A 14,521-nucleotide genomic window follows, 5' to 3' on the forward strand; every position below is an offset into this window, starting at 1 on the left:
TAAATCAGCCTTAAATTTAGTAGGGCACGCTCTTGTTGATGTTCTCAATCTGGCAACCCGCGCTTGCGTGTGTTTTGAACCAGGCGTGCAATACCTGGTTAAACCACTGGGTGTCAAACTTACATACAGCACCTTTAAATGTTGTTTGAGCAGGCAAATCAGGAAGTTTGCATTTATTTTTTGCATAAGACCTTTAATATTGGATAAAGCCAATTTTTTAAAAATGTTAAGGATAGTTTAAATTTGTTTTTATCACAAAATCTCACAATACAATACAATCAGGTAAACTATGAACAAATACCTCAGTAAAAAATAAAACGTTTAGTGTATTTACGTCTTGTGAAGCTAACTAAAAATGTCTAATTTCGAGCCTTTAAAACTATGATTTGTTATTAAAATGTGATAAAAGAAACATTTAAAATTTACTTTCCGATAGAAAAAAAAACGCTACAGAAAAAATCTTGACAGATGCTTGCAGTGTCTCACCTTTAGTGAAGGTAATTACAACCTGCATTGATGATCATTTCTACCATTTGGGATACAATTACTAATGGAAAAAAAGACAAATGGATGTAATATAAAAAATAATGATAAAAACGGCATGTAAATAAGCTACCTTTGTTTTGTATTATGTAATTTCGTTAGTGTCATGTGTAAATGTATAAAACCAATGTTTAAACTCACAGATTCTCTACAGTATTAAACTTTTAAATGCTAAAACTACATCCTTGTCCGTGTGGTGAAATATTAGGACCAACCCTATTGCCATGTCACATATGGAATATTCCCGTCACATCGGGGTTTCCCTTTCAGTCAGCTGAACGTAAGACCATACCATGTAATACCAAAAATAGGGGAGGATGATGTTCTTTTCATTAAATACGTACAAGAACGGCTTTTAATTGTCTGTATTGTAAATTTTTACATAGACATACAATCCATAATCTAATGCGAATAACATATACTTAACAATAAACGTAAATTTTATAAGAAGGTTACTTGAAACACATCTTACTCCCCTAATCAAACTGACAATGGTTTCATCAAAGATGGCCGTGATATCTGTCAACCAGAAGTGAAACTTTCCCTTAAGAATAGGAACATACCCCGTGAAATAACCTTCATTTGGACTGTTTTGCTCGAATTGTCATCGATGCTGCTTTTACGGACACACTTAAGTATGCCTTTCTGAGTTATTATTTCGCCTGGCGACGTTTTATTTTGAATAGCAAACCGCCTTGTCCAACTGCTGTCTTTTAAGTAAGCTAGCCGTCCAGCTAACCGCGGAGAGATTCCTGTCTCCGGGAATCATTTCTCACATTTATTTCCACTTTCCGCCGGGTTAAATAACACCCGAGACCTGGTACAGATTATATCTCGTAGATGTTTCCAACAGGAAGAGGGTTTTAATGCTGAAGACGCTCGCGCTTCCGTCTACATCTTCACGTCACTCGCTTCCAGTCAAGTTTGATGTTTTTCCATGAGCACCGTGTGGAGAGGACTTTGATTTGCTTGTGCTTTGTAAGTATTTGGACATTTCTTGAGATGTCTTGGCAGTTAGGGTTAACCCTAACTTCATTAGCATATTTTTCCTCATACTCACTGTCTGGATAACAGAACTGGCATAAGTGATGCAGATCGCTTAACTGTTGACCAGTCTTCTAGTTGTGGTTTGATATCAAACATTATACTTAAGTACACACTGTTAGTCTAGTTTCAACCTGAAAGCATGTATCAACCTAAAATTAAAATCTCATGATTTACTCCTATTCAAACCTGTATTTATTTGTGGTGGAACTCAATAAGAGATGTCAACAGCAGGCTAGCTTATGATGAGCAGTAAATGTTATTACATATAGTATAAGTAAACGTTACTGTTGTTTATTAGCTGTCCTAGCAAATCAATGGAGAAGCTTCAAGACCTCAGCCAGTCCGAGTTGCAGGATTTGCTGGACAACTTGGAGCGGGTGGAGTCTATGGCACTGGAGTCTGATGAGGTAAGATCATCATCACGATGATGGATAACTGCTAAAGCATTAGTTCACCCAAAAATATGTTTTATAATGTTATTAATTCGTATCATGGTGTTTCAAGCCCTAGAGACGTTTGTTGAATCACTGAAGTCACATTAAATGTTTTTGGTTCATTTTCTGGACTTTGAATGTCTCGTAATATTTCAGATGAAGGATGAGGGAGCTCTCAGGTTTCATCTAAAACATTTTTGGGTGAAGTTCTCCTTTAAAGGAAATAGATTTGACATGCAGTTGAAGTGAGAATTATTTGCCCCCCTGTTTATTTTTTTCTAAAATTTCTGTTTACCAGAGAGAATATTTTTTCAACACATTTCTAAACACAATAGTTTTAATAACTAATTTCTAATAACTTTTTTATTTTATCTTTGCCATGATGACTGTAAATAATATTTTACTAGATATTTTTAAGATACTACTATACAGCTTAAAGTGACATTTAAAGGCTTAACTAGGGTAATTAGGTTAAATAGGCAGGTTAGGGTAATTAGGCAAGTTATTGTATAATGATGGTTTGTTCTGTAGTCCTATCGAGAAAAAAAAATAGCTCAAAGGGGCTTATAATTTTGTCCTTAATGGTGTTTAAAAAATTAAAAACTGCTTTTATTCTAGCAGAAATAAAACAAAAAACATCAGACATACTGTGAAAATTTCCTTGCTCTGTTAAACAGCATTTCAGAAATATAAAAAAAAATAAATAAAAAATTCAAAGGGGGGCTAATAATTCTGACTTTAACTGTATATATCCAGTCATGTTGTTCCATACCCGAATCACTGTCCTCCTGTAAAACAGGAAACATTCTTCATAAATGTGATTCATAGATATATTCACTAGATATCGCATAGGGACCCTGAGCATGCGTCAATAGTGCCGCCATATTTGTACAGTGCTCCCAGGACAAGTGTCATTCAACTGCATTAGTCAAGACAGTGTTATTACATGAAGATGCGGGACTTTAGCGCTCACTATGGTTGTAGTAACGAAAAAACAAAGCACAAAGGCAGAACATTTCATAGGTAAGATTTAGTTTTTTACGTTTTTTGTATGTTATGAACTTTTGTGCTTAACAGGTAACGTTATTGATGATACAGTCACTTGCTGCATTCACCATAAGGCAAAGTAGCACCAACTCACACTAAACAGTCGGCTTATGCTAGTTTAGTTAAGTAAAATCTGCAAACAATGCAAAAGAAATATGACAACGAGATGCTGCGCTGCTAGAAACTTGTATTACTGTCGGCTACTGAAGAAGTCGTTCATAACGGAGATTTATTCACAAAGGAATCGCTCTCTCCGTCAGAATGATAAGTGAAAGTAAGAGAGGAGGTGTGTTTCGGGACACGGATTAGATCAAATTTAACAGCGAGGGTGGATAGTACATTTCCATACACACAAACACAAGCTGTTTGTCAGGAATGCCTGTGCGATCACTTATATCCATCAATGTAGAAAAGTGATGTCAAATTTAAGTTTTGTATGTGTGTAATTGTCTCGCTCTGAATGGCCACAGTGCTCCACTGCAGCTTGGTCCCACATTCATTTCAAAGGAGCGCTACCCTGTACTGAAATGGCGGCTCTATTGACACATTCTTTCTAATAGACAACAACAGGGTAGGCGACATCTAATGTATATATCTATAAATGTGATTTAAGTTGAAAACGTCATTGATAACAAGTACTTATAAAATAATCTCACACAGCAATTCTGACTGTGTTTTAAAAACAGTTACTCTTTACCGTTTGGCTTCTGCAGTGATGTAAAAGTCATTGTTGATCTTCTGTGGAGCTGGGGTTTTGTCACACTATTAAATAATAAAGTGGCACATACCTTAGCTTGTCGTTTTGGCCGTTTTAAGGATGCTAAAAAACACTGCACTGTAGAATTTTCACTTGTTCAGATTGCAAAACTCTGCTTACAAAAAGCAGTGCAAACCTAAGGCCATTTCCACACTAATATGATTTTGTTTAAAAATGCTTGTTTTCTCTCAGTTTTGGCCTTCTGTCCACATTTAAGATTAGGCAAGGGACAAAACCGTTTTCAAGGTATACCGTGGTTTGTGAAAGTCAAGGTTTTAAAACAGCCAAAATATTCTGTTGTTCATCAATGTTCATTCAATTTCTTTTCGGCTTAGTCGCTTTATTAATCTGGGGTCACCACAGCGGAATGAACCGCCAACCTATCCAGCACATGTTTTACGCAGCAGGTGTCCTTCCAGCCGCAACCCAACACTAGGAAAATTTTCTGTTAAACTGTTTCTAATTTTATTTTTACTTTTTTAGGACAACAGTATCTCCAGCAGAAAAGAGATCCAAAGTAGCCATTTGAAATTGTAAAGAAATCTGTGTTTTTGAAATGAATTAAGACAGCGAAAGTCAATGATATATTTGAAATATTTAGCTTGACATGTTTACTGTAACAAAATATTTTAAAAGTTTCTGAAAATAAAATGTATTGGCTGCATCTGAAATCGCGTACTACTCAGTAGATACTGCATTTAAAATTTAATGTACCACCTGACTGATAGAAAAATATGTTCTATACAGCATGAATGCGAGTCGTATGAATGAGCTCTGACGTACTACGGATGCCATTTTGTCATCATTACATGACCTATCTGCTTCACTCCCATTCATGAATTCTCTCGTTGTGCATCATGGCATAGCGTAGCATATCTTATGCTCACTTCAGAATCTCGTCAGAAGTAGTAGGTCATCCGGGTACTTCTCACATACTGTTTTTCAAACATTCTGACATACTAATTGGCTCACATACTGTTTTAGCGAACTATATAGTTTGGCAGTATGTTATTTGGGATGCAGCCATTGTTTTCAAAGTGGAAAAAAACATCTAGTTGTTTACCCGGACATTTAAAAAGAATATATTTTAATCACAGTACTGTGAAACAGTGATATTTAAGGTTATCATATCATTAGAATCTTATACTGGCCCTTGCCTACTTAAGATGATTATTGAACTATTATTGAAAAAGCTCTACCAAATTGGATACATGTGCAATTGCAGGTTTTGTGTCACAGTGTGGACTGTGAAAATGGAGGCTTTTGGAAACGATGACCCATTGTCAGTAATGTGACCAATTGAGCTAAAATGGAGAGGACTTTGTACAGCGGTTGCTTTGGATGCTCTCCATTTGGACAGTGTTGTTAAAGATTCCTGTCAGTTTGTGCATGCTCTAAATTGCTGTTCACTCAGAGCTGTATTGGCATCTCAATCTATATTCTGGCTTGCTTTTGAAACTTTATACTCCTGTGTTACTTGCAACAACAACTCCAAGACTACACTGTTGGTCCATTGACAAAAAACTTGGTGCCTTTTCTTGAATTATTGCCACAATGATTTAAAGAGCCAAAAGCTCAAAGCATACCACCATCCTTGTGCAGTACAAGGACAAAAGCATTTTCAGTATTTCAGTGTGGATTTTGGGAAACTAAAGAAAACAATAGTGTGGACAGGAAGAGTTTTTAGGCACAAAATGCTATTTTAAATTGATTCAGATTAGTGTATATAGAGCTCATTGATGATAATTGTAGTCTTCCTGTTTATGGGCTTACAGTGCAACCATGAGTTTAATTTTTAACATGTATGAGGAGCTCAGTGTGTTTATTGTTCTGTTTTTTAACAACATACTAGGGTTCTGAAGAAAAAACTTCAATACATTGGTCCCTTGCTATTCACAGAAGTTATGTTTTAAAAAATAACCCACAATTGGTGAAATCCACAATGTAGTCAGCTTTATTTTTTATTATAGATGTTTTAAAGCTGCAAAAACACTCTCAAAGTTCAAACCTTCATATAAAAATAAGTCCAGTATTATAGAATGAAACCAAAGATCGATACCATTTGATCTTCATTTATTTATTTATTCCATAATGGAATAATGCCTTTAGCATGTCCAGAAAGCCAACTTTTTGTGCAATGGCTTTTGACAGTGCAGAATGTTTCGTCGACATTGTGGGGAGAAAACTTGTAGTACAGCACTTCAGGCTCACACTGATTGCTATTAAAAGATTAAGGTCAATTTGGCAAGTTGAACGCATTCTGTACTGTACAGGAGACATGGCACAGGAGATTGATTGACAATGCTCTACAGCCAATCAGGATGCACAACACAATTCACTAATCAGGACACAGAAAACAATGCGCAATTTCAAATTGCACGAGAAAACATTCTGGAAGCTGCGAAAACTGAACTGCATTATAGCGAGGGACCACTGTATACAAAAATGACATAAAACAATTTTGAAAGTTGCTTGCCATTGTAAATGCAAAAAGGTTATCTCTCACAACCTCATTTTTTGTTGCAGTTAATGCTTTAGAAATGGCCGTAGAGTTATGTCTTTGGTCATTTGACATTGTCTATATTTTTCTTTCAGATCCAGAACATTCAGCTGGAGAGAGAGATGGCTCTGGCTGCAAACCGCAGTCTGGCTGAGCAGAACCTAGACATGAAGCCCCGTATTGAAAATGACAGAGCACGGCTGGTGGAGAAATACACTGAACTGGAGGCAGTGAGGGAGAAATACAAACAGCACTGTGTCCTGAGAGGTAAGGGACATACTTACTGTGAAATATAAAAGATTGTGAATGCATTCTGGGTAAACGGATGTGAAATGAGATTAATTATTGTCAGTGCAGCTTTTCTGGAAAACGAGAAGCGAGTAGTTTTGTTCGGAGCTGAAACTACTTTTGATAGTAATGATGTGCTTACTTTTTTCCTTATTACAACAGGAACAATATAGGTTCATCCATGGGTAATAAAGAAATAAAATATAGGATAAAGGGTGGCACGGTGGGTCAGTGGTTGGCACTGTCACTACACAGCATGAAGGTTGCTGGTTCGAGTCCCAGCTGGGCTAGTTGACATTTCTGTGTGGGGGTTGCATGTTCTCCCCGTGTTGGCGTAGGTTTTCTCCGAGTGCTCCAGTTTCCCCCACAATTCAAAAACATTCGCTAAAGGTGAATTGAGTAAAACAAATTGGCTGTAGTGTGTGAATGCAAGAGTGTATGGTTGTTTCCCAGTAAAGGGTTGCAGCTAGAAAGGCATAAAAAAGCATAAAACATATGCCAGAATAGTTAGTGGTTCATTCCACTGTGGTGTGACCCCTGATAAATAAAGGACCAGCCGAAGGAAAATGAATGAATGAATATACGAGAAATCTACATTCATCTAAACCGACCAACATTTTCAGATCTTTTTATGGCATGACTGTAATTGTAATTCTCTTATTAAAACATCTTGGGTTTTGTTTACTTTTTAGTCAAATAGGAGACACAAAACTTTGGTGTCTGCATCAAATGAAATTTATCGAAGTAAAAATAAACCATCCAAATATTCTATTAAAATAGTGATTACATAAGATTAAAATGACAGTGCTCTTTCAGCTTCTGTTCACTCTGTAGTTAATCTGCAATGGCAAATGTCACTGTAGTTTCAAAGACTCTGAAAGAATGAAGCTCTGAAAAGAATTTAAACTCGATTTCTGAACGGAGCATGTTGTTCGGCCAGAAAATCTTCTATCTGTGCGTAGGTCTGTGGTATAGAGCTGTTCTAAGAGCTTGTTTTGTTCTGCCACTGTTTCTCCTCCTCTTGTGACATGACATCACAGGATTGCTATGTGTCTGGCTTGTTTCTTCACTGTAGCCCTATTCTACTTCCTCTCAGTCCTTTAGACCTTTTTTTTTTTTTTATAATTACAACACATTTCTGGCCAACTTGTGTGTTTGCAGAACCGTTTTCAATCCTCAGTTTCTTACAGACCTATTTATGCATCAACGCTGTCTCACTTCTGTCTCTCTCTTTCCCTCTGCGCAGACAGCATCATGGGACAGGTGTCTCCGGAGGGTCTGTTGTCTCGTCTGCAGGCAGAGGGCGCCAGCACAGAGGCAGAGTCAGAGGTGGGTTACCATCCCTTTTATAATCTACTTAAAATATTCTTTCTTCTTTGTTGATCCTTGGCTTTTCATTTATCTGATCTGTGAATTTACTTGGGTAATGAGTAATTCTTGTACATTCAGATGGTTAACACCTATACATTTTAATGTAGTCCTAACCTATATTTCATATGATGTACAATTAAAATGTTTGGACACGTGTTTCATAAATAAACTTCATAGTTTGCATCAGCAACTTATTATTTAATTCCATTTAAAATATAGTAAACATTTGTAATGTATTATAACTAAAATGTAACAAAAAAATAAATATGAACAATATTTTAATGATACTAATATAACAATTTACGAATATTATGCATCAGTCATTACTCCAGTTTACTAAGAAAATCTGATGTAATCCTTATAATGATTCTTTGAGCGGAGATGTTGAATAACTGCTTTTATATTATTAAGAATGTTATACAACGTTTATATTACTTAAAGCTGCCGTAGGTGATCTGCCAAAATAATCTGTTACCATAATATCTTTGAAAACACAGTCCACCCCCTGTCCTCACCTAAAGCCACGCCGCCTGAAATCCTGAAGGCGCATCTTAACCTCTAAAGGCCCAAAGTGTTTTTTGCATGCATTTTTCATTTCTGTTTGCTATTTGGGCTTATTGGAACCTAATTAAAATGATCTTTTTCTAATTATCTAATTATCTTTTGATATGATGTACTTTTAGAGAAAAATTATGTTCATATATGTGGACTCCAGGTGTGAGTTTACATAAACACTTTTTCCTGACAGTTTTTTTTAATACATGTATAACATATAATTTTTTTGAACATGTTTTGACTATCAGAGAGTAAACACAAACTTTTTTGCCCATTTTGAATGGTTAAAATAGTATGTGGGACATTTCTTGAGCTGCAAAACAGTTGCAGGATGACACTATGTCTGTATCAAAATATAAAACATTCAAAGTATTTTAAATACCAACTTTATAGCTATAGTGTTCTGTCTACGTATGTAGCCAATAAGCCCTAGGAGGTTAAAGATGACAGTGGACATCCCACTAGATCATGTTATGTGACAGTTAAAAAACATTATTGTACTTTATAATTCTACAACTGCCAAAGAATAAAATGAATTATATCTAGCACATTTTATGTTGTGTAGCAAGCAAACCTGTCATAATGTGCAATATTTCATGCATACAAGGATTGCTGGCCTCACTCTCTCCTGTGCTTTGTCCTAAAGCAACTACTGTATGCTTAGTGGTTGGCAGAAATTGCACTTGTTACTAAGCCGTACTTACATGCTATTTCAGACCCAATTTTCAGAGTAGCATTGTAAACAATATGGGGAGTGGGTCACAGGTGTCATTGTTCAAAAATGAACCAATGTGAATATAAAAGCAACTTCAGCTCAGTAAAGTAGGCTAGGAGGAATAGTGCTGTTTGCTTGTGTTTTGTTGTTAAACTAAATAAAAATCTACATTATCGATGCTGTAAAAGGACCCTTATGAAACTGAAAATAGTCACATCAAGCTATCACCAGAAGATTTTCAGTGGGTAAACAACACTTCTGTGCATATAACCTATTCATAACAACCCAATCTACATAAGCTTTGCAGAACTAAAATGCTTTTTAAATATACATTGTCTAAAACAAATACTTCATCCATGCTGTCATCCTTCCTCCAGCGTGCAAAAGTAACTACAATACTAGTTCGAGATTTTAAAAAGTTTTGATTGAGCGTTTGTTTTTACTGCTGTCACCGCTGGCGAATCTGTCTGCGTAAGCAGGGGTGCACAGATGTACAAATCTACATTTATTGACAGACGGTTTGGACTACTTATCAGAATTATGGGAATCATCAGCCCGACAAATTTTAATTGGATGAACATTTTTTTATACCTTACCCAGAATATAAAAAGTACATATAAACACATTTAGATAATTTATTTTAATCATTACTATTGGACTGTGAAGAGACTTTCAACCAGCACAACAAAACGTTTCTGAAGACAATCACCATCTGCACCTTTAAACACATTTGAAATCAGCAAAAGTGAAAAATCAAAAGCATTGAATGCTACATATGTTTTGAACTGTAGTTTCGAGCTAACATTTTTCATTGCATAATGTTATAAAGGTTTGATCTTGTATTACCAAACCCAAAGTGTGAGGATTTAAAAACCACTCAATGTCTTTCTCTCAGGCTCTAGCAGATGAGTTTCTGGAAGGTTCAATATCGCTGGACTCTTTCCTCGAACGCTTCCTTTCCCTGCGCTCCCTCGCACACACGAGACGAGTGCGCATCGAAAAGCTGCAAGAAATTCTCAGCCAAAAAAGCAAAGGGATCGGAGATGCTACAATTGCATCACAGCCCTGTGCCAGTCAGGATGCTGGATCATCATCGCCGTGGCAACAACAGCAGCCGCAGCAGAGCTCCAAAATCAATGCACCCTCCAACGCCTCTAGTTCTGCTCTCCCTTATTCCCCCTATCCCGTCGCTCCTCCATCAGCCTCCACAGCAGGCAGCACTAACCCCAGCACAGCGTTTCAGCCCTACCCCAGCCAGGGCGCCCCATTCCCTCAGGCAACAGGCTTTCCAGCTCCCAGGCCTGCGTTTGGTCCCCCAGCATGCCCATATCCCACTCAGCCCCAGTTTCCTGCCCCTCCGTTTGGGCAGTTTGGTCCCACGCCTGCCCAGTATCCTGCTCCATACCCGCAATATGGAGTATACAACTACCCCACAGGCCCCCATGCACCATCAACCCAGTCACCCCCAGGTAGACCGCTTTATAGGGCAGGTTTTGGGGTACCACAGCCATACTCCTGAGCCACTCTGTCTGTCTGTCTGTCTGTCTGTTCTCTTTTTCTCATAATCCTCCCTCTTGTCTCTCCCACCTTTCCCCTCCTGCTCTGCCCTCTCAGATTTGTGGTTTGCGTACACATGTCACATCCTGTTCCTGTCTGAGGCTTATAAAGACACTTGAGATTGAGCGTGTGCTTGTTTCCCCGACCCAACCTCAGTCAGAGACTCGAGATGAGCTAAAACGGCTCGGTTCCTGTCCATTCTGAAGCATGTTTTCAAAATCTCTGATTATATTCAAACGACAAGATGCTTTTTTTGTGTTACAGCTCAGCCGTATCAGGCTGTTTCTTTGTTTCCTCAATGATTTAGTTTAATCTACTGAGAAAAACACGCCACACTACACGGAAGGGTTACATTAGCGTTAGGCGGATCTCTTGTCTGTATGGACCCTTGTTGACAGAGTCGATCCAGAAAGCACAGCATCATTCTCCATTCTATCACAGATTAAAAACTCCTTAAATAAAGCCAAGATTATCTTTATCATACATTTAGATGACTTCCATGTGTGCAGATTTAAAATGTCACCGGACGCTGTTACGGATGCTTTGTGTAACAGTTGCTCCTAATCTTCTGTTTGCTCCCTCTTTTTTTCCTTCACACACTTCCTTTTATTTGTAATACCGCTTGATCAGAAGGAGTAGACTATTATCATGTTTTCTAGTGGGAATGGTGTACTTAAATCAACCTAATATTGAAGGGAAACTGGAGAACTAGGGATAATAATATAGACATATCTACAGTGCTCAGCATAATTGAGTACACCCCATTCTGAAAATGAATATTTTTGTCCGTTTCTCAGTAAATATAGGGAATGTTTTTGGTGCATTTAAACAAAACATATTTATTGAACGGGTATATTTATTAAAATAAGGTTTTAGTCACCAAACATATTCAGAAATTGAAAGATAATACAATAAAATTCAAGCAAAATATTGCAAATAAAATTAAAACTACAAAAATCAACAAAATTTTTGATCTTTCCTTTTTTTAAAATTTGTATTTAATATTTTTCTATAACATTAATTTGGGTGTGCTATTTATTGGTGCGTTATTTCAAGCTATTTTGTTAGATAAGCTTCAGATTTGGCTTCAGTACTGACTAATCTAATATATATGCACAAATATAATATTGCAGAGCTTCCTGTTTAAAAAGATTGGTGAGGGGTGTACTCGTATATGCTGAGCGCTGTATCAGTTATAGCACAGGATTTGGTGGGGCAGGTGAGATGTAACATAGCACAGAGCATATGCAAAGAAAATAGGCGCTGCATAATACGCTTAGGTTAGTAGATATAGCCTTGAGAATCTACCAGTAAGGTAGAGAAACCTTTCTGTTGGTAAAACTATGCAGATGAATACCTGGCTGCATATTTTACACACTGAATTCAGATAAAGATGAGCCGTTTTGCATATCCAGCCCTCAAGTCAACATAGATATTTGCATTAGATGTCGCCTTTGCTATTGGTGTATATTGGAGAAATGCGTCAATAGAGCCGCCGTTTTAGTACAGGGGAGTGCTCGTTTGAAATGAATGAGGAAACAAGGTGCAGTGGAGGACTGGCCATCCAGAGCCAGAGATATATATATACACATTAAATACCTATATCTATTATCGGGAGTTTTCCCGGTGGTCAGTATGCAAATATTTTTTTAAGTTACGAAAATTATATCACATTTCTACACCGATGGATGAGTGATCGCACGGGCATTGCCAACAAAGAGCGTGTGTTTGTGTGCATAAATGTATTATCCGCCCTCCCTGTTGAATTTGGTCTAATCTGTTTCCTGAAACCCTCCTGCGTTCACTTCTAATGCTAACAGAGGGAGGGAATACTTTGTAAATGAATTTCCGCTATGAACGATTTTACAATAATATAAGTTTCTAGCATCTCAGCATTTTGTTGTCATAATTCTTTTACATTGTTTGCTGATTTTATTCAACCAAACTAGCATAAGCCTAGAATTTAGTGCGAGTTGGTGCTACTTTCCTCATGATCAGTGCACTAAGGGACTATATTATCATCAATACTTGTTTAGCACAAAAGTTTGTAACATAAAAAGGAAATCTCACCTATGAAATGTTCAGCCTTTGTGCTTTGTTTTCTTTGTTCACTCATTACTACACTCGTACACAGCGCTAAAGTCTAGCATCTTCACATTGGCTTTCGTCTTGACTAGTGCAGTTGAATGACATTTGTCCTGGAAGCACTGTACAAATATGGTGGCGCTACTGACGCATGCTCTGGGTCCGTATGTGGTATCTAGTGTATATATCTATGTCCCGTCAGAATGAAAATAAAAAGGGGGAGTCTGGAGCGTTTATTCTTCACCAAACGAATACTTTTTGTGTTGTGGTTTGATTTGAACCCAACTTCACTTCATGCTAGCCTCCAAAACACAAAGATGTAGGCCTACTCAATGAAACGGTCATTATGAGCTGTTATGTAGTTGTGTAAAAGCCCCACCGAAGTCTCCTGTAAATCACACTATCACTCCACACTAAGAGCCCTGAACTTTTTTTTCGGCAACAGGAGCTGGAGCGGGGCCTTCAAACCATCAGCTTTAGCATAAGCGTGTGTGCGGGGTCTCTCTTTATTTTTGTACTTTAAAGCAATTCAAAACCAGAGGCGTCCTCAATCAAGCCTCGGGTGGCTTTATCTAATTCATGAACTCAGTAATTAAGACTCAGGTTTGTAGCAAAACCCCCACGTTTAGGTTCCCTCCCCAGCACCTGGAGCGAGGGAGAGGGGTGACACGACACGAGGATGAGAGAGAAAATAAAATAAATAACAAGGGGGAAAAATGGGATGAAAATGTTATTAGCACATTGATTTGCAGCATTAGAGGAAAGAGATTCTATTGCATTGGTTGTGATGACTGTAGCCTGTTAAAAGTGTATTTTTATTTTTATTGTCCTTTTATTCGGGTGTGGATATTAAAATCTGAAGTTGATCTATGATTTCTGTGTTGATTGCAATATCTCCTTTATTTAATACATTTAAAATATAACATTCTCTATTATTATTATTATTATTAGATGAATGCTGTTTAAAAATTGCTAGTACTTTAGTGCTGATTATATGATCAATTAGTCATGACAACATGCGCTTTTGTTAATCATAACTTGGACCAGACAGAATCTACAGACAATTTTAACTATTTCTGCACATAATTTTGTATTTTGAAAGTATCGTAACGCCAAACTTGTATGAATATAAACATATTATATGAAATACTAAATAATAAGTTTTAAACTTATTTAATGCTAACTATGCAAATCCAGTTACATCCACTTATTTAAAAACAAAGCAAGTCCATCATATACAGGGAAACTGCGGGGTCTTAAATGTCCTAAAAACTAAATTTAAGCCTTAAAAAGTCTTAAATCTACTAAAATGTTGTGTTGTAGGTCTTAAATATATTTTTAACAGGTCTTAGTTTTCCTCCGTTCATGTATAGCTTCCCAGTTTTACCATTAATACTGATAAAATCACCAACAATCCCAATCTCAATATGTTTTTTATTTAAAATTTTTTTTTTAACTCTATTTACAATCATGTTTTAATTACTTTCCTTACAGTAATATTTGTTTAAAAGTTCTCCATTTATTTACTGCTGAGGATACTGGTCTGACCTATATTTGTATAAATTATTAATTTCATTTATGAATTCATTCACTGGTCCTGTTCAATAGTCTGGGGTCAGTAA

General features: G+C 36.9%; 1 protein-coding gene across 2 annotated transcripts; it reads left to right on the forward strand.

The window, feature by feature from the left end:
- Window positions 1-1,036: 1,036 nt before the first annotated feature.
- vps37c (VPS37C subunit of ESCRT-I) lies at window positions 1,037-13,772 on the forward strand. 2 transcript variants are annotated; one of them, XM_073949178.1, is made up of 5 exons: window positions 1,037-1,521; window positions 1,889-1,997; window positions 6,424-7,290; window positions 7,657-7,945; window positions 10,153-13,772. In XM_073949178.1, the coding sequence occupies exons 4-5, from the start codon at window positions 7,871-7,873 to the stop codon at window positions 10,774-10,776; spliced, it is 699 nt and encodes a 232-aa protein (XP_073805279.1). In that variant the 5' UTR covers window positions 1,037-1,521; window positions 1,889-1,997; window positions 6,424-7,290; window positions 7,657-7,870; the 3' UTR covers window positions 10,777-13,772. The 2 variants fall into 2 exon arrangements, with proteins under 2 accessions (XP_073805279.1, NP_001071253.1); NM_001077785.1 differs by having other exon boundaries at window positions 1,204-1,521; window positions 6,424-6,595; window positions 7,863-7,945; window positions 10,153-12,706.
- Window positions 13,773-14,521: the final 749 nt, after the last annotated feature.

Source organism: Danio rerio, chromosome 1 (genome assembly GCF_049306965.1).
Source record: "Danio rerio strain Tuebingen ecotype United States chromosome 1, GRCz12tu, whole genome shotgun sequence".
NCBI classification, from domain to species: Eukaryota; Metazoa; Chordata; class Actinopteri; order Cypriniformes; family Danionidae; genus Danio; species Danio rerio.

Excerpts from the sequence above, each read along its gene's own strand:
- vps37c (NM_001077785.1), top strand. The coding sequence starts at position 1,905 with ATGGAGAAGCTTCAAGACCTCAGCCAGTCCGAGTTGCAGGATTTGCTG. Across the intron at positions 1,998-6,423 it reads TGGCACTGGAGTCTGATGAG|ATCCAGAACATTCAGCTGGA; the intron begins GTAAGATCATCA and ends TTTTTCTTTCAG. Across the intron at positions 7,946-10,152 it reads GCACAGAGGCAGAGTCAGAG|GCTCTAGCAGATGAGTTTCT; the intron begins GTGGGTTACCAT and ends TCTTTCTCTCAG.